At 62.1% G+C, this 19,853-nt stretch overlaps 1 protein-coding gene across 12 annotated transcripts in view; it reads right to left on the bottom strand.

The window, feature by feature from the left end:
* Nucleotides 1-948: 948 nt before the first annotated feature.
* Nucleotides 949-19,853, bottom strand: part of PIP5K1C (phosphatidylinositol-4-phosphate 5-kinase type 1 gamma) — a 55,735-nt gene continuing 36,830 nt past the window's right edge. For 6 of the 12 annotated variants that reach the window (XM_072947982.1, XM_072947979.1, XM_072947980.1 and 3 more), the window contains 11 exons: nt 18,786-19,085; nt 18,274-18,479; nt 16,432-16,515; nt 15,127-15,175; nt 14,230-14,314; nt 12,343-12,504; nt 11,404-11,542; nt 11,271-11,303; nt 10,090-10,194; nt 7,951-8,074; nt 4,137-6,555 (listed from right to left, as the gene is read on the bottom strand). In XM_072947982.1, coding sequence (XP_072804083.1) covers nt 6,313-6,555; nt 7,951-8,074; nt 10,090-10,194; nt 11,271-11,303; nt 11,404-11,542; nt 12,343-12,504; nt 14,230-14,314; nt 15,127-15,175; nt 16,432-16,515; nt 18,274-18,479; nt 18,786-19,085 — 1,530 coding nt within the window. In that variant the 3' untranslated portion in view covers nt 4,137-6,312. The other 6 variants (XM_072947981.1, XM_015241155.3, XM_072947984.1 and 3 more) reach the window with 4 other exon arrangements.

Raw genomic sequence — 19,853 nt, 5'->3', positions numbered from 1 at the left:
GTGGAGCTGGGATTTGAACATGGTGGTCCAGCTTTGTCCTGCGGGTGCTGGCAAACCGTGGGAGGGCTTTGAGCAGAGAGGGATGAAAAGGGTTGCTAGGCTGAGTCCCTACAGAGCAGGTGGGCAGAGGCAAGACCACACCGGGGCAAGAGTGGAGACCTGGGATCTGAAGGACCCCGAAGTCCTGCTCTGAGCTCCCCTAGTCCACCCCAAAGGATAGTACTTAATATCTTAAGACAACACTTTACTTTATAATACACCTTGCTAACACCACCCTAAATGCTAACTTAATATGCTCAGCTGGTGCCGAGGTGCAGGTGGGAGTGGTGGCAGGAGGGACCCCTTGATAACTGTCATGAGATGTGGGCTGTCCTGGTGACTGGATGGCCTGCAACGTGATTTTCACAGTGCAGATGCATCCTTGAGAGCATCTGAATACTCATCTCTGAACGCGAGGCGAGTGCACTCGAGATGACCCATGAGCCTAGTGTATAAATTGTGTCTGCGGCTGTGATTAAAATTGGGTTCCCAAGGGCTTGCTGACAGACAAGATCTTACTTTCAACACAACGTTTCTCAAATTCGCAGTCTGGGAGAAATATTTTCCCCTTAAAAGGGGTCTGTGCATTCGTCCATTTGAGTGACTCTGGCAGGACAAAAACATACTCCGGAGAGCGTTTGTTCCCTTGGGCTGGGCTGCACTGATGTCAGCTTTTAAAAGTTTTTCTGAAACTGACCACACTTCAATAATAAAATAAAAAAAAAAAGTTTTTCCAAACTGAACTGAAACCCAAAGGAGGCCATGGCTACTGAGGCATTTGGGTTCATTGCTGTTATTTAAATATTTTGATTCTTGCTAAGGCTTCTTTCTGCTCTCAAACTCAGTCCTTAAACTCCCACCCAGAACACAAGAATGTGCAGAGAAGCAGAAAGAGGCGGCTGATGCTTATTACCCGATTTATTAGAGAGATCTCTTCAACGTAAAAAGAGGGAGGCAGCTGGGCTGGGGTGGGGGTCTGAGGCTGCATATGGGTGTTACGGGGCCAGCAGGGGCTGCAGGGTTACAGAGGCGCCCGCGGCTCTGGGTTTGAGCGGGACGGCATCCTGTGCCCGAGGAGGCTGTGCTCCGGATTGTCACACACCAGACCACGGGGGCTGAGCACACGGGACCCCCGGTGAGAATTAAGACACACAAGGTTTGCAGTTTCATTGTGTTTCGAAATCAGTTCGGCCATAAAAATGAGGTTGGGGTGGGGACAGGTGATGCAACTGAACCACCAGAGAAGGCGGCTGAGGGTGCTCGTCCTGGGCTGGGGACCGAGGGGCTGCGGCGACAGTACCATGGCAGGGGACCCCGCCAGGATAGGAGTATTGCACTGAGCCAGGTGGTGGAGGGAGGGGGCGAGAGGCGGCAGAGGACGGAGGCTGGCAGGGGACACATGGGAGGCTCCACCTTGTCAGTCTCAGAAAATGCCTTTCCTTTTTACAGTAAGTACGGCAATGCAGACAGTGCCCATGTTACTGACAGCAGCCGTCAGGGACGAGCCAGGACGGAATCAGCGCATCGCCACGGAAGAGCTGACAGATTACTATCCTGGGGCGGGGTGAGACAGCTGGGTGGGTCCAGGGCCCTCCTTGCGGAGGGCCTCGGGAAGGCCGTGAGTTCGCTGCACGTTATAAATAAGATCTTGCCTTCCCACCCTTGCCCTGAACAGAAGCACATGCCTTCCGCCGGCCCGGTCCAGGGACCACTTTGCATCCATATGACAGTTCTCTGAAAAGGGACAAAGAATGCAACCAACACAAAGCAGGGTTCCAAAGGGGTGTTCGTGACTTAGCGAAAGTTAAATGTCATGATATCCAAGAGGTTTGCAAATTGCTCCATGTCAGCCTCTGACCAACACTTTGCTCTGGGATTCACTCAGGGAAGCCCGGGGTGCTGAGTGCCCGAGGCTCCAGGTGGCAGAGGATGACCTGGGCGTGGGGCCTGCTGCTCTGGTTGTCCCCAAAGGACTCACCATGTCTCTGTGCCCGGACGCTGGGAGCTGGGTGGGGACTTCAGTATTGGCATCTGGGTGACACAACAGTCCCCTTTAGTCACCTTCAGACCTTGGCCCACTCAGCCTGCCTCCCACCTCGGCAGGTAGGGCAGGGCAGGCATGGACTGGTGAAGTCCGGGCGAAGGACACTCCGGGGTGCGGACACCTCTCCTTGGCAGGAGGGGAGGACACAGTTTTGCTTCTAGTCTGGGACCCTTGCAGGCTTGTTCTGACAGGTCCTCTTTGGGTCCTCTTCCCCAGCTGTGTCCCTGGAGGCCCTGCTCAGAGCCAGGGTGCTGTCCCCGGGGCACGGCCTGATTCTCCAGGGGGCCGACGTGGGCCCTCCAGGCATACGAAGCGGGCAGTGTGAGGGGAGGCAAAGAGGGGCCCGCACAGCAGGACAGTGGTGCGTGAACTTGCATCAGACTTGAAAAATCCAAGCTCCTAGACTGGTGGCTTCTCCAGCTGTCTCAGGTGGGGAGAATTCTTCCAGCAGGTGTCGCCTCCACTCGGAGCTGGCTCCCAGCTCCACCCATGCAGGCCGAGTGGGGTTAAGCCAAGTGGCAGGGGGAATCCATCTCTGATGTGTCATCTCAGGAGGCGGGAGAGACCCTGCAAAGCTGTCAGCCCCCTGTGGACACAGTGGGGGCTCCCGGCGACCACCCTGAGAGGCTCTGGGCCCAAGAGGGGCTGCTGCTGCTGAAGATGACAATCCAAAAACAACTGGTTTTCCATAAGAATTCCTTACCCTATCCTTTAGTCTGCACCAATGTCACCATCATTTAAAAGAGAGGCTGCCCACCTCAGTCCTGGGGGCCTTTTACTGGAGAGGGGTCTGTTTCTCTGGGCTGGGAGGCCTGACTGCGGGGGCTCTACTCCAGGACACAGCTCTCTGGACATCCCGTAGCCCGAGGGCCTGGCCGCCTCCTCCCAGGGCTCAGAACTGTCTTCTGGAGAGAGAAGCCCACAGCTCTGAGCTCCACCGACATGGGGCAGCTGTGAGTCCACGTGGAGGTTCTAGTCTTGGTGGGAGAGTCCAGCTTGTGGTCACCAGGAGGCAGGTGGCGGAAACAGACACAGCTGGCAGGGGCGGCTGGGTGCAGACCACCCCCTCAAGGACGGTGTCCAGCTCAGGGCCTGGCAGGCACCGTGGGCGGCCTCCAGAGGTGCCCTGGGGACCCACAGGGACCCCGCGGCCTTTCCGTCCTAGGCAGCCGTCCATCCCGGCTGGGACTCGAGTGGATTCCAGCTGGGGCGCCAGAGCCACTGGGACGCAGGTCCCCAGAGCCGAGGGCCTGCTCCCTCAGCAAGACATGCAAGCACAGCACAGAATAGAAGTGCAGTGGAATGGAGTCTCTTCTTTTCCGTTGTGGGTTTTTTTTTCCTTTTTCTTTTTCTATAAAACACACACACACGTGTGCTGCCCCCTCTGTGCAAAGAACAAGGACCCAAAATAAATACATGATTGGAAACTCAGGAGGGTTCACAGTATCAGGCGCAGGTAGTTGACGGGGAGCCGGGGCTGGGTGGGCAGCCCGGGTGGGATCGCTCTGCAGCCCGGGCGTCGGCGTCGTCGAGGGGAGGACGAGGGCGAGCGGAGGCCAGGTGGGCGTCTCCCGAGCTCTGGGCTGAGCAGGGTGGGCAGTGCCTCCAGGCAGCGGCCAGGGCAGCAGCAGGCGCTCCGCTCCAGGTCAGTGACTGCACAGGACTTACTGCAGAGACAAGGGGGCCGGTGAGGAAGCAGTGGGCTGGCTGGACCCCCACCCGCCAGGCCTGCCGTGGCCGGGTCTGGCCTGATGGCCGATGCCACGGGCCAGGGACTCCACGAGCCGAGGGCTGGACACGGGCCACCACACAGTGAGAGCCCGGCTGCCCCTCCCGCCCCCGGCCTGTGTCCCCATCGGTCCTGGGGGCGTGTGGGGCCATGCCCGCAGGCCCTCCACGGCCGAGGCCCCGGGTCCGAGCCCCAGGGGCCCAGCTGGCCAGCCTGGCGCACTTACTGTGTCGCTCTCGCCGTCGGAGGCTGGGCGGGCCTGCGTGCTATAGTGGAGCGGGGAGTACACCCAGCTCCTCTCGTCGCTGGGCTGCAGGGTGGGCGGGCGGGCGGGCGCACGTGCAGGAAGGGCGCAGAGAAGAGCAGGGTGCGAGGAGGCGCGAGAGGCGAGAGGGAGGAAGGAAGAAACAGAAATAAAAGAGGGGGCCCCCCAGTGCGGGACCAGTGGGCGGCTCAGCCCCTACTGCCCTCTCCCTGATGGGGACCTGCCCCAACCTGGACAGCCCTCGGGCTCGGCGGGGCTGAGTGGCCAGAGCACACAGGGTGGGTGGCAGGAAGCGAGCGGTGAATGGGGTCAAGGCAGGGCGGGCGCAGCAGGGGGAAGGCGGGCGGTGCTGGGTTTGCCCTCCCCTACCCGGCAGCACCCAGACCTCCGAGCCGGCCCAGCAGGACCCCAGCCTCAGGCCCTGCCTGCCACGTGGGCACTGGGGGCCACCAGCTGGAGCAGGGCTGGGGACCCGCTGCTGGGGGCCCTGAGTGGTGGGGGTGCTGGGGCACGGGGTGGGGGAGCCCATTTTCTGATCTGGGAGGGCTTTCAGAACGAGAACACACAGATTTGCTTAGGGAAGACCAAGGAGTAGGCGCAGCGGGGCCAGGCCTGGGGCCAGGCAGAGTGGGGTCTGGCTGCCGAGGGGCAGCCCCAGCCACTGCGAGGAGGACGCACGTTGCCCCAGCAGCGCTGTCCTTCCAGGATCTGCTCCCACCTCCAGAACCCTCCCGGGCCTGGTGGCCTCCTCAGGGCCCCCAGCCGCCCTCTCCTCTCTTCTTCCTCTCCTGCTCCCCCTGCACACTGCCAGTCTTCAATGCCCGCAGCCCACGACCTGGACCCAGGCTGGAGCACACACCTGTCCTGACCAACCCCCGGGTGTCCCATGGCCCCTAAGCCCACCGTGGCCTCCCAGGCCCACTCCTCCCTGGCCTGGTTAGATGACCACCAGCCAGCCTCTGCTTTCTGCCCCTCAGGGCCCGCCTGCAGCCTCGCCCATGCCCAGGAAGCCCTTGCCTCTGCGTCTGCTTGACCCCCTCCCCCCCTCCTCCCTGCGGCTCACAGGCCACCCCTTGCTCGCAGCTCAGCCCTCAGCCCAGGGCCGCACACCCACCAGGGCGGTGTCCACCTGTGGACAGACTTGCACAAAGGCGCCTGGGTAGCAGGACAGGCCCCCAGCGCAGGCCCCGCTCACTCCTTCAGGTGGCCACAAAGCAACAAGACCCCAGCCTCCCCATCCAGCTGGAAGCCTGGGAGGTGAGCTGGGCCACCAGGGGCCACAGCAGATGCCCAGCGCTGGGGTGGCCACCCTGCTGGGGCTCCAAGTGAGGAGGATGAGAGGGTTCGGGGACCCCGCAAGAAGCTGGCCTGGGGTGACCCACAGAAGTCAGGCCGAGGGCGTGCCCTCCCCGCACAGCAGGTTTCGGGGGCCAGCCCCTCTCTTGCCCGTCCCTCTCCTCCCCTCAGCCCCCAAGCTCCTGCTCCTGCAACGCCCCCGCCAAGACCGCCCTTCCTCTTCTGTGCTGGGAGGGCTGGGGAGGCGGTCTCCCCTCCTCGGGCTCGCTCGGTCTTGCCCTGCACCTGGTGATGCTCCCGGGGGTGCTGTCGGGGCTGGAGCGTAGCCTCAGGGGCCTCATCCTGAAAGCCGAAGTTTCACTTTGGGCCTTTGCCCTGTTCTGCCGTCCAAGTGCTGTGAGGCTCTGGTAGGTTACCTGACCTTTCTGGACCCCTCATTTCTTGCTCGCGATGACAGTTACAGGCACTGACAATTCCACTGCTACGCGATTTCCACTTAGCAACCCATGCACCCTGTGTGGAACGTGTCTACTAGACACACAGGTGCCTGAAGTTTGGGATCCAGATCTTGTCTAAACCATACTCTCTTGGGCTCCTCAGGAGCTGTGGTCTCAGTCTCTCCATCTGTGAAATGGGTACGGAGACATGAGCTCCTCTCTCCTGCAGTTAAGATCCTTGCTTTGCAGCCCCTCTGCTGACCTGTGTGGCCTCCCACTTCAGGGGACAGAAGCCCCTTGACAGCCGTCGGCAGTGAGGTCTCAGTGAGTGAGAACTTGTCCACCTGGCAGGTCCCTGACTTGGGAGGGCCGGGATAAGCGGCAGGGGTGGCCAGGGACCTAGGGTCCGATGCAGACCCTGCCACGGCCAGGCCGGCCCCCAGAGCCCCAGCTGTGAGCCTGCAGGCCCAGTGATGCCCTCCGCAGCGGGGATTAAGTGACATCACCACGGGAGTCCCGCAGCACGGCACCCTATGTGGGCGAGTGCGGCCAAGCTCAGCCACAAGACCCTTCTCGGAGGAGGAGGGCAGGCCAGCACCTGGGGCTCCCTGCTGCCAGGGCGTGGGGCAGGGGCTGGGCTCCCTGGAGGCCTGCCACGGTCACTTACAGTCCCCGAGGAGCTCAGCGTCACGGCCCGCAGTCGGCGATGCCGGGGAGAGTAAATCCAGTACCTCCCATCGGTGAACTGGGCGGGCCGGGAGGGCGGGGGAGGAAGCAAACAGAGGACAGGATGAGGTGACAGGATGAGGCCACAGGAATCTGGCGGGCAGTCAGGCTGGGAGGGCACCGGGCAGGGCAGGTGAGCCGACGGCCAAGCAGGAAGTAGGGGTGGGGGTCCCGCTGGTTTCCCCCGCTGCCACATGTGGGGCCCAGATGCCCACTCGGGTTTCTGGACCCCAACGCACACGACAAGACACGGCCCAGGCTGCCTCACACACAGATCCAGAGAACGGCTGAGCTGACGGTGGGTGCGGGCCGCACACAGGGTGCACCTGGTACCCTCCAGACCGGGCAGGCGCCCGCACCCCAGCAGCACCGGCTCGGGAGAGAGCAGGGAGGTGTCAGTTACAAAGCCGCAGTGCCAGTGGGAGGGCCAGGCTCACCCAGACAGGCCCCGAAGCCCAGCGCCGGGCAGAGGGCGGGCCCCTGGCTCCCCTTCCCGGGGCAGGGTCGGAGGTCAGAGGTAAGAACAAAGGTCTGGGAAGACGACAGGTGGCTGACCTGGTGTCTGGCCGTCTCTGTTGTAACTGGGACCATCTGACCCCTGAGCGGGGCCACCAGTGGAAACGGCTCCAGGATCCACTGTGAGGAGGGGTCACTGGCCTGTGCTTCGCAGGCTCCCTGACCATCACGCACCCAGCTCACCCAGGCTCCCAGCTCATCTACCTGCCTGCGCGTGGGAGGTATGAGGGGGACACACTCCCAGCTCTGGAGGGAGGTCCCAGGTCCCCACGCAGGGCCCCTTCCTGCTCGTCCAGGAGCAGCTGTGCATCCTCGGCCTGTGAGGTCAGCGGTGTGGAGCCCACCTGCCCCTCGCCGTGGTGCCCAGGCCTTCCTGAGCATGGATCCCACCCGCCGCACACAGCACCCAGCAAAAGAAAGTGTGTGTCACAGCCAGCCCAGGAGGCCCCGGGGATCCAGGGCCTGGGCCTGGGCCTGGGCCTGCCCTCGGGCCGGCGGGGCTGAGCGCTTGAGGACTCCAGGTGTTTCCCTGGGAGATGAGGTGGCACAGCTGGGGTCAGGGCCTTGACTCACAGCCAGATGTGGTCATGAGGCCTGGGGAGGATGGTGAGGGGCCCGGCGGTCCACACCGCCTGAGTGTGAGCGTGTGCAGGAGCGTGCAAGGACACTTGGACTGCAGTGCTGAAAGGTGAGCACACACGTGAGTCTGCATGCTGAGTGTGCGGGCATGTGGGGGGGCACGAGTGCCTTGTGAGCATGTGTGCGTGATGTGCAATGTGCGCGTGCGTGAATGGGTGGGCACATGTGGTCTTGTGTGTGGGACGTGCTGAAGTGCGTGTGCAAGTGTGAGTGCCAGCGGTCGAGGGCCCAGCGGCACGAGGGGGCCCGGGGGACTTACAAAGTAGATGTCCGTGGAAGGAGCGTCCTCCTCGTCGGAGGCCTGGCTGGCGGGCTCGGAGGCCTGGCTGGCGGTTTCGGCTTCGACAGCGGCAGCAGAGGCGCAGGCTGGGGACGCTCCCTCTCTGGGGACACGGGCAGGACACAGGAATCCTGGGGGGGTGCTGCAGACAGCAGGCTTCTCCCCTGCCCACAGCTCGGGACCTGCCCCACTCCCTCTCACCACAGAGATGAGAGACGCAGGAAGTCCGACCACGGGGATACATTCCAGTAAGTTCTAGTTTACACACAAAACAAACAAAACTCCCCCGAACACGGCTGTGGCCAGGGATCGACGTGCCCACACCTGTGGGCAGAGCCCGCTCACAGACCACCAGTGCCTCACTGGGCAACCCAGAAGATCATTTTCCTTCTTGGAGCCTCAGTTTCCACATCTGTAAAGTGGGGACATAGGGCACCCACCCCAAGGGGTCCAAACCTCTTTTTCCTCTTTCCTGGGCGCTCGCTATGTGCTAGGCCTGTTCCAAGGCCTTGCAGGAATAAACCCACGAACCTCGTTGGGGAAGGGGGCTGCTGCTGTCCTGTGTTACAGAGGAAACAGGCTCAGGGCGACGGTGAGGACAGAGCCCGAGGCCTCAGCTGGTGGCCGTGCGATTGGTGCCTAATTCTCACCTCACAGTTCAAAGGCCATGAGATGACAGAGAACCTGTGACTGCGGGGAACTGCTTCTCCAGTCCTGCTGAGGGCGGCTTGTTTTTTTGGACAAAGACTGAATGACACTTTACACTGTGAGACTTTAGTTAATGACAAAAAAGCTGACAGTGGCAGGGACTGGTTGGCGTGTGCACACACACGTGTCTGCGTGTGGGGAGTAAGGACAGCATGCACCGGGAAATGGGTGCCCAGGGAACAGCGTGCTGTGAGTGCAGAGGAAAGTCTCCTCAAACAGAGCAGGAACTCCAAAAAGTATGCGAAGCAAAAATTATGAGAAAGGCAAGACCGTGATGACGCAGTTACAGAATCAAAGAAACCACACAGACGAGAGACAAGTAAGGAGTGAACGACGCCACCAGTCACGGCACCGGACAGAGGGGGCTCCTAGAGAACCGTCCGTCCTCTCACAGAGAAGACACTTTCTCCCTTATGTCCACAGACACGTCAAAGAAACTTTGTATTTGACCTAAACACTTTCAATCTGTTAAGAAGAAAAGCATAGGTTGTTTTTAAGTCCACTATCTTCAGTTCAAAACCTAACAAAATTAGAAGTGCTAAAAAGGTAAACAAAAACCCTAAACACTCAGAATTTGAGAGACACCCCTAAAGCCCCTTAGTCCAGTCTCCCCTTGGCACTGCTGACATCGGGCAAGCCACTCTCTGCGGGGGCGCCCTGGGCACAGTGGGTGAGGACAGCGTCTCTGCCCCCCACCCCCGATGCCAGGCGCTCCCTAGTCATGACCACCAGGTGTCCCCAGACGCTGCCCAGGGCAGAACCACCCTCAGGTGGTTGGAAGCCACTACGTGAGTTCAAAGAGGAAATTAAAGTCACTAACCATCCACACACGGGCCAGTATAAAAGCACCGCTCCGTGGCAAAACCCAGGGGACGCGGCAAAAGCAGTGTGCGCAGGGGAGGCACAGCCCTACGGGCCTTGTCACTAAAGAGGAAGGACCGTGAGCAGCCGACAGACACTGGAGGAAGGAACGAGTGAGAACGCAGACCAGAAGCAGTGAAAGGGCAGACATGCCCCGCGAGTTAGAGTGAATGAGATAAAAACAAAACATGGCAGGAAAAGAGTAAGTCTCAGAGCGGTTCTCTGAGAACCCTGCGAGGCCCCGGCTGGCCAGCCCCCGGCAAGGCTACCGGGCGGAGAGAGGGCGGGTGGGAGGGAATGGGCCTCAGACGGCTGGCGGCTCTGAGCCCAGAGGAGGCAACCCTTCCCCAGGGCGAGACCCCGCCGTTCCAGCATCCCGCGCCCCCTTCCCTGGGGCCCGAAGCCTGTGCCCGCCCCCCGCGTGCGGACTGCTTTTCCCAGCTTGCCCTGCGGCCAGCTGGCCACGTGACCGCGCGTGGCCCCTGGGACCAGAGCAGGGCACGTGCAGGAACCCATCAGCGCTACCGCAGGGACCCGGCGGCTACTCACCCCGCGTCCTCCTCCTTGGGGACCACGATCTCCACGCTGCATGCGGGCTCCACCTGCACCGTGATCTGCTGCAGGTCCTCCTCCGCGTGCGCCTCCTCTTGGGGCCTGGAGGCAACGGGAAGCTGCGCCTCAGTTCCCCGCCTCTCTGCTCCCTGAGGAGGGCCAGCTGAGCTCCAGGCTGGGGCCAACTTCCAGTCCCGCTGGGAAGCTGGGAGACTCCATGAGGTGCGGCCTCTAGGCATCACTGGACCAGTGCCCTGAGCCAGCCCAGCGCATACCTGGCTCTCTGGGGACTAGAAGGGGGCAGTGACTGATCGTCCACCTGGGGCCGTCCTGTGAGTCTGGCACTGGCAGGGGCACAATGAGCGAATGGTGGTCTGGATCCTGCCCACCCTGCCGGGCACCCACCTGGGGCCTGGACTAGGGGTTGGGCGGTTCTGGGTTTCCAGGCTGGGACCCCTGATATACATGGTCAGAACGTTCTGGCAGCCAGGCGTGCAGAATCTCTCTGGGAGGCAACACCAGAGAGAAGACAGGTGGCTGAGGTCAGGGCACGGAGCTAGACTGCAGTGGGCGAGCCTTCCACCAGATGTACCTCGCACCATGGCTGGTTTTCAACTGGCAGAAATTACCTCAAAAACTAATCACAGAAAGCAAGCCTGCTTCACTGCAGCCGCGTTACAGTCAAACAACTGGAGACAAGCCAGGTGTCCCCGGAGGACAGGCCAGAGCCCATCAGAGGGAGGGAACAGCCTGGGCTCCACCTGGCCACGCAGGGCCCTTCAGCTGGCAGGTGACAGGGCAAGGGGCGGGGGGCCCAGCGTACACGCTGGTCCAGAGGAGGGAAAGGCCCAAAGGTGCGCTTGTCTAGACTTGAATGTCTCTGCAAAGAGCCAGAAGGTCTGTCTGGGGCCTGTGGACATGGAGGAGGAAGCAGCTCACTCTATTTCCCTTTGGATCTCTTAAAATAAAAATATGAATAAAAAAGAAAGAAGAACCAACAGGCAGTGCGGGAGGCAGGACACAAACATGACCTGAGTGCAGATTCTGTGCAGTTCTGGAGCCTGACTTAAATCTGTGCCCAGGAAGGAGTGGTCGGAGAGGGAGGGCTCTAGGTGGGGACAGTGGAGGAGGGGCTGCGGGGGGAGGGGGAGGGGGAGGGGGCTGGGGTCTCGTCTCACCGGCCATCCTGTCCAGAGGACTGTGTGCGCCGCCTGCAGAGAGACCACAAACATGTGGACAGGTGTGGAGACGCCCCCCCCCGTAGGCCCCCCACCTGCCCCGGGGCGGAAGGAGCTGTCCGCCTTGGCTCACCTGTACCGTGGCTGCTCTGAGGTCTCTGATGGGGACCGCTCAGGGATGGACAGGGATGTGGAGGACAGGGTTGTGGCAATGGAGGCGGTGGTGGCCTCCTCAAAAGAAGGTGGTGTGCAGGGCAGGAGGTCTGGCCGGCCTGTGGGGAGGCGGCGGGCACATGCAGGAGCCACACCCGGACGGACGCCCCTGGCAGGCCTCTGGGCTCCACCCACAGCTTGGCTCACCCTCTGCCACCCACATCCCCCACCTCCCACCTGCCACCCAACACCGTTCTCCCCAGCAGCTAAATTTAAGAAGGCAAATATGCTCCAAGTTCCCCTGGCACAAGGCCTTCCAGTAGCTTCCCAGTGCCTTCAAGCTAAAATCCAACTTCCTTCCCAGAGCCCACAGGGGTCCTGCTTGATTTGCCTCACCTGACCTCACCTCCCTCTCCTCCTCACTCATTCTGCTCCAGCTACACAGGCCTCCTGGCTGTTCCTCCAACATGCTAGGCCAGATCCTGCCCCAGGGCCTTTGCACAGGCTCTCCCCCTTCCTTGATGCTCTTCTGGAACCACTGACCCAGGAAATGGAAGGGAACTTCCAGAGCATCAGACCCAACCCCATCAAGCACTGCACCCCCTAGGTCTCTGCACTTCTGAAGTGACAGGAGCCTGTCACCTCCCAGGGGGGGTGGACAGGGAGGGCCACTTCTCCGCTCAGCTCTTCCTGTGGCTTTTCCGGGGCCCAGCCCCAGCTCTCCACACCCCAGCTGCAGATCTCGGGCTGGGGGTGGGTGACTGTGACCCAGCCCCGCCCACCCAGGTGGGGCCCAGCGGCAAGGCCCCTCCCTCACACTGCATGGCTACTGCTGCTCCCCGGGCCCCTCCTTTCTCAGTCCCCAGTGGCCCCTTCATTTCCCGTCACAAATGCACCCATTCCTGGCCCACCCGGTCACCTTCGTCCTCCAGCGTAGGGTAGCTGCGGGCCCCTCGCAGATCGTACTGCGCCTCCTCCCGCTCGCTGGGGATCTGGCTGGCGGAGAAGGCGGCAGTGGGCCCCAGGGGCTTGACGGCCAGCAAAGCACCTCGGCCCTTCTTGGACGGCGATGACTTCAAGGCTGCAGAGGGAGGGCAGCTGGTGCATGGGGTGGCCTGGGAGTCCTGTGGCAGCCCAGAGGCAGGGCCCCAAGGCCCCCCGTGCCTCCTTCGTCTGAAAGCCTGATTGGCCCCGCTGCCCCACCTCCAGCCTGTCCCCCAGGCCTGGGCCAGAAGCAACACTCTTGGTGGAGAAGGCCCGCCCCACTTTCCACCAGGCTTGCCTTGGGAGGGTCAGGAGTCCCAGTGGGTACCTGTCCTGCCCACGGACAGAGATGGGATGAGAACCGGGGATCCAGCGCCCCCATCCCAGGCCCCAGAATCAGCAGCAGAATCAGCAGCTGCCAGCATTTACCGAGCACTCTGGGGCCGCACTCCCTGTCTCAGCCCTCCTGGCCACGGCTGCCTCTCTCAGACATGGAAGCCAAGGGCCTGGGACAGCGTGGCGCTCAGCACCAAGGGCCTGGCTCCAATCCAGGCTGTGTGGCCTGGGGAATGTGGCTCAGGTCTCTGGGCCCCGGCACCCTCATCTGCAACAACGCGGTCAAGGGAGGTGGGTAAACCTGTGACACCTTCTGCACCAGCCTGGCCCCATCAGCACCCGTTACCACCTCTCCCCTCGCCTCCTGTGACCTCTGCCGCCAGGATGGCGAGCACAGCTCCTGGCACACAGCAGGTGCTCAGTCTGCCTAACATGCAGCCAACCAGGTCCCAGAGGCCAGCAAACTCCCGAGACCACAGTGGGAATGGCACCCTGAAAAGGTTCCAGGGAGGGCAGTGCTGGTGAAGGTTAACAACCGGTTCTCCGGGGACAAATGCCAGGTTTGTGGTGTGTGCCGATTTCCATGACGTAAACACTCTCACCAGTCAATTCCAAGCTACAGCCAGATGCCCAGAAAGTGGAGCTGAGTTGGCTGCGAGAGTGAGCTGCAGGCAACCAGGTCTGGCCCAGTAGGCAGAGTGGCCCCACCAAGTGCCAGGTACTGGGCCTGCCTCTCCCTGCTGCCTCCGCAGAGCCACCCATAGTGCAGCTGCCTAGAGAGAGGGGCACACACCAAGACCGTTCCCACACACACAGACGCTCACTGAGCACCTGCTGTGTGCCAGACCCCTGGCTGGATGCTGGGGACACAGAGTGACCAGGGCCCACAAGCACCCTGCCTTCTGGGGGAGGACGGGGGTCAGGGGAATAGACAGCAGACAGGTATGCGGGGAGGAAGACTCCTTCAGGCCCCATGTGGGATCCGGCCTCGGGGGGACCAGGACCCGAGACTCTGAAGGCCCAGCCCGCACACGGGATCTCTGAAGCCACCATGGGCGGGGCCACCAGGCTCACCTTGGCCTCCCCGACCACGCCCAGGTTGGCTGATGACCAGCCTCCTTGGTGCTGGCAAGGCCATGTTTCCTAGGCAGCAGCACTTCCCAGTGAGCCCCAGTGCTGGGCCCAGCCCTCCTGTCGCACGTGAACATCCCTCCCCCTCCCAGTTCTGCAGCTGGGGAAGTTGAGGTGTGGTGGGGGTGTCACCTGCTCCAGGTCACGCAAGTCGGATAAGGCAGAGCCAGGACTGTAGCTCAGCGGGCTACATCCCAGAGGGGCGGCCACCCCAACAGCCCTGCTCTCTGGACCACATCCCTGCCCCAGGCCCAGGGCTGACCCAGCGGCTGGACAGTGCTCTGGGTTTTCCCTGCCCTTGACCGTTCCGCCCTCCTCTCTCCACGCCCCCACCCAAAGGGCCCAGGCGACTCACAGGAGTTCTTCCTGAAGACAGTGTTGCTCATGAACTTGAAGAAGCGCTCAGCGTAGAAGCTGGGCCGGTGCACGGAGACCGTGTCCTGGGAAGAGAAGTGGGGGCCGGAGGTGGGCGGCGGTGAGTGCTGTGGCCCCATGGGGAGTGTTGGGGGCGGGGGGCGTGGACCCGAGGATCAGGTAGCAGGGACAGGGAGGCAGGGGGGTGGTTTCATGACAACCCCATCTGTATTCCTAATGTTCTGAACTACATGAATGAAACGGCCATTCAAAGAGGAAGAAGAGCAAGCACCAAGCCAGGAAGGCGGGGGGGCCTCCAAAGCGGGGCTCGGCAGTGAGCCCGAGCCTGCTCTGTGAGCAGTGCTGCTGGCGCCGGCATGCCCGGCCCTGCGCAGAGGGAGGCAGCGGTCCTGCGTGGTGGTCCTCAGAGTCTTTCACATTTTGAAAGAACTCACTGTAAGTGCTTCCGAGTTGGCGGTGTACTCACGAAAACACGCATTTCAAGCTGTTTCCAAACTGAGACGGCCTGTCTAAGTGGATCCCACCCCTAAGTGGCAGCACAGGTCAGAGCTGGGGCCCAAGACCCCCTCCACATCACATTTCCAGAATGTTCTTTGCCTGGCTGGCCCCTGATTTTCCCAGTCAGTCGTCCCCGGGGGTCCTTCCAGCTCGGCCTGGGGCACCTGCTGCAGGAAGCCTTCCTGCACCCTCCTCGTGGACGGCTCGGGCCCCTCGCTGAGCCACCTGTGCTTCGTCGTCTCAGCCCCGACCCCCCGGCCTGTGACTGCCCGGTCACAGGGCACCCCCGCTGGACAGCGGCCCCCGCGAGCCTGGCCCAGCAGGACGGTCAGTGTGAGTGTGAACGAAACCAAAGGATGGATGCATGAAGGGCGCTCACCCCGTCGTGGACAAGGGCCTTCCAGGTGTGCTCCAGCTTCTTGATGAACCTGCAGAGGAGACACAGGCGGGACGTCAGCCACACCCTCGGGTCCTGTGCTGCTCTCCCGGGCAAGCCAGTCCCAGGGGACACTGGATAGTGTCTGGGGATGTTTGTGGTCATCACAACTGGGAGTGTTCCTGGCATCGAGGGGACAGAAAAGCCTTGGTCTAGAGGAACTAGGCCACCTGCTGCCTCAGCCAGAGGCCACTCCTCTCTTTCCTAATCCCACGGCCCCTGCTCTGCCTGCTGACAGCTCCCACCAAGGGTGCTCTGGGGGAGGACATGGAGAGGCTGTTATGCGAGGCCCTCTGTGGGGGATGGTGGGCCAGCGCCCCTGGAGCTCCCCCTTTTCTCTTCCCATGGCTGAGCCTGGCTCCTTTCTGCTGGAGTCAGCGCCCTGCACCACGGCCCCCAGCCTGGCTTCTGCACCACACCTGGGCTGGGAGGAGCCTGCCTCCTCCAGGCAGCCTTCCTGGATGCCTCCAGTCTGTATCGAGGAAGGATCCCCTCCTTGGGACACAGCCCCTTACAACACGCTGCCCGGGAATGAGCTCCCAGCTACCTGCCATGTGCTGTCCTGCTCCCCGGGCCCCACCCCACCCCTGAGGCCTCTGTGGAACCCTGGCCTGCTACATGGAAAGCTGCCTGCTCCTGATCCAAACAGCAAGGGAGATGCCCACAGGAGATGAGGTCAGCCCTCAGGCGGGGAAAACAGGCTGAGAATGACGGCAGTCAGGAGGGCAGGAGAGACAGGCAAAGAAGTCACCCCACCACTGAGTGGAGTTTCTGACATGGGGTGGGATGTGGACAGGATGGGGAACCGCCATGGCCACAACCTGCCTGTTGTGTGTGGACCGCATGTAAGGGACGCAAGTTCCTCCTACAATTAAAAAACTAACAGTGATTAAGAGATGCCTGTTGCCAGAAACTCACAAGCATGAGGCACGGATAACAGGGCTGCCCGTCACCCAAGGGTGTCTGTTTCTTCGGGCTGTGCCTCGGTCCTGTCCACATTCGAGATCACGGGGTATGAGGCACTGGCTGCTAGCATTTACTTCTGCACGTTGGTTGAGGGAACCCTCCAGAGATACTGTGCTTCCCGGCCACAGGGCGTTTCTGCCTTGCTGTTTAGCGCGGCACTTGGCACACAGCAGGCGCTCAATAGACAATCGGCTGGCAACACCCCACCCACCACCCTACCTCATGCCCTGACCCGGCTCTCACCAGGGCGTGGGGAGACGGGGCCGGGGGGCAGTCACCCACCTGTAGGACTGCAGGATGTCGATAATGCCGATGTGCAGCAGCAGCCGCTCCCCTCGGCCATTCACAGCAGGGATCCCCCCCATCCTGGGGAAAGGGGTAAGAGCCGTCAGCACCCCCAGGGCTGGCCCAGGGTTGGTATCACTCTGATCCTGGGGCCGCCTGCCTGATCTGGGACTTGGAGGGGACAGGGACAGGGATGGAGGGAGGAGCAGGCAGGACTGATGGGGCCTGGGGCCGGAGGGTCCACAGGCTCCCTGTATGGCAGCCTGGCTGCGGACCCTCAGAGGGGTACCCAGCACCCAGGAACCCCATCTTGGTGCGGGATGGAGCAGCCTCCTGGTAAGCTCACAGATTCAAAGCTGGAGGCTGGAGGCTGCCAGGGGGTCCTAGCCATGAGACTTAAGGTGCACACACACCCACACGTGCATACGTGCAACTCACACACGTGCCGGCACACACATGCACACATGTACACATGTACACACACACACACACACACACACACACACACACACAGGCAGGGCCATGGCTTCCGGATGCAGCCTGGAGAGTTAAAGGCCTCACGCAGCCCAAGCTGAGTCAACCCAGCAGTTAGTGAAGTCGCATGACGCAGCGGCTGTCCTGAAGTCACCATGGCCACAGACCCGCCAGCCCAGGCACCCCCAGCCACGCTCTGCCAGCCACACTCCACGCCCGAGCTCACCTGCTATCCCTGCCATCCCGCCGGGCCCTGTACCGACCCTACAAATGCCAGACGGCTGAGCTCGGGCCAGCTCATGTGTCCCCCCGCCTCACCCAGCCAGGGCCCTGTGGTTGGTGGCCCAGTGTGGCAGCTGGGCTGGTGCCAGGCCCTGGCCCCTGCTGTGCACCCTGAAGGCCACCCCCACCTCTGAGCCTGCTTTTCCCAGTTGAAGATGGGGGGACATCACCCTCCCCCGCCAGGTTCCCCGCGAGGCCTGACCAGGATACGGAAGTGGAGGGCCCAGCCGGTCCCCAGTGTGCTCATCTTTTTTTTCCTTATAAGGGGACAACCTTGACACCTGCCTACAGCAGCAGTATCCACCTGGGGCAACCCTGCCGCCAGGGGACACTATGTCTGGGGACATCTGTGGTCATCATGAAGGGGGGACTCCTGGCATCCAGTGGGCGGGGCTAGGGATGCCACCCTACACCCCACGGCGCCCAGGATGCCCCACAGAGAACGACCAGGCCCTGAACGTGAGCGCGGGGGTGGGCAGAACCCCTGAGGAGGTCTCTGTGACAGAACCCCGAGCCCGCAGGGCAGGACCAGGTCAGCTGGGCGTGTGGGGTGGGGAGACATGCCCCTCCCGGAACTCTAGGGCCTGCTCGCCCCTCCAGCCTCCTGTCATCGGTGTGGAAGGAGCACTGCCAGCCCGGCCCCTTGGGATCCTGGGTCGGGTGTCTTGCTATAAAAGGGCTCCCTCCCCGCTGGCTGTGCCCCCTTCTCCTGGCCGTGCCTCCACACCCTTCCAGTACGGCTTCCTACCGTGGGGCTTGAACCCAAGCCGCAGGCCCCACAGGAGGGAGGGGGGTCTGTTTTCCACAGGGGCCGATGACCTCAGTCTACTGACTGATTAACCTGGACGCCGTGGTCAGAACACCTGGCCCCGCTGAGCGTCCACTGGCCGACCCTCACGGGCTCGGGGTGGGGTGGGGATGCTGCCGTCTGGTTTACAAACCAGGAACCGGTCAGCCGGGCTTCTGGACTCGTCCCTCTGTCACCGTCCTTGCCAATGCCCCCTGCCACTTCACGCCTCAAGGGGGTGAGGGCAGAGGTGATGGAGTGGGAAGCCCTCCAACCCCGCCGGCCCTGCCACCTACGTGTCGTCGGTCTCAATGGCCTCCCCGCGCGCGGCCCCGCCCTGGATGGACTCCATGGCCGTGGAGTAGAGCGCCTTCTGGCCCAGCGGCCGCTTCTCGTCGGCGGTGCTCTGCGCGCCCTCAGCCTGCCGCTCCCGCTCCTGCTGGTCGATGTTGTGCACACCCAGGAGCAGGCTGTAGTCCATGATCTTGAAGCTCTCCAGCACCTGCGGGGCGGGGGGTCAGGGGCCAAGCCTTCTCCACCCCACCCAGGCCTGCCTGTGCTTCCTCCACCCTAACGGGCTGTGAAGAGCCTGGAGGGCCTTCTTTTTCCCTACAAAGCGGCCGCCCGTGGGGAAGGCCAGCGCGGGGCCCGCACGCACGGGCCAGGACCTGACATGCACTTTAAGCGAAGGGCCCTGAAACACGGGCTGCTTCGGAGGAACAGGAGCGCAGCCTGCGGCCCTCGGCTCGCGATGCGCCGGCTTTCACCAGCGCCCCGTCCCACAGGCGCAGAGGCCGGGGCTGCTCACCAGGCAGTCGCGCTGCAGCGTCTTGACGAGCGCGGAGAAGGTGTCGGCGTCGAGCAGCAGCCCCTCGGGCACGTCCTGGATGAAGTCCAGGTCCTTGTAGGTGGGAAGGCTCTTCTCCTTCTCCTTCCTGCTGGCACGCCGCTTGTACGTGGAGCCCTTGAGGTCGAACTTGAGGTGCATCTTGACGACGCGCGGCAGGACGTTGTTCATCACCACCACGCGGATGTTCTTGCCGCCCGACTGCACACAGTACAGCCCGTAGAACTTGGGCAGCAGCGTCCGCGGGTTCTGGTTGAGGTTCTGCGGGGGGAGGTGATGCTGTAGCTGCTCCTGCGCCCCAAGCTCGGGGACAGAGCTGGCTCCTGCCTCAGTGGCACTTCACGCATCCTCGACTCCCCTGTCCCCTCCAGCTGCTTCTCAGGTCTCAGGCCAGGAGCCACCTCCTCAGGAAGCCTGCCCTGACCACCTCCCCCGAGGACGGCCCCTCACTCCATGCCCCCAGGACCCTGACTACACATGGGCTGACCGCTCCCCCTCCCCACCAACTGCAGCTCCCAGGAGGGTCTGTTTCCACAGAGCCAGGCCCAGAGAGAGACAGACTTTGGATAAAGAGCCCCAGGGGACGCTCCCAAGGCGTCTGGGCCTGGACTCCCACCAGGTCAGACCCAGCTGTCCCACCCCCACAGCCCACCCTAGGGGAACAGGGGGCATGGCTTCTAGGCGTGTCCAGGGCGGGTGGGGGGGGCAGTCAGCAAACGCAGGCCCAGGGGCCAAATCCACCCAGCCACTTGTTTTTGTATAACTGGGAGCCAAGAATCGTTTTACATTGTTTAAAACTTGATAAAACCAAAAGAAAAACAGCATCTTGTGACATGTGAAAATTATACAAAATGTTCACATCATTGTCCACAAATAAAGTTTTATTGGCACTTGGCCACGCCCACTCACACAGTTCTCCAGTTGCAACAGCAGAGCTGAGCCATGGGGACAGAGGCCACTGATCACAAAGCTGAAGATGTTTATAGTCTGGCTCTTTACAGAAGTTTGCTGACTCTCCCTGTCTAGAAG

This window comes from Vicugna pacos, chromosome 22, assembly GCF_048564905.1.
Source record: "Vicugna pacos chromosome 22, VicPac4, whole genome shotgun sequence".
Lineage (NCBI taxonomy): Eukaryota > Metazoa > Chordata > Mammalia > Artiodactyla > Camelidae > Vicugna > Vicugna pacos.
Note: the sequence above shows the minus strand (reverse complement) of the source record. Positions and strands in the feature narration are given on the sequence as shown.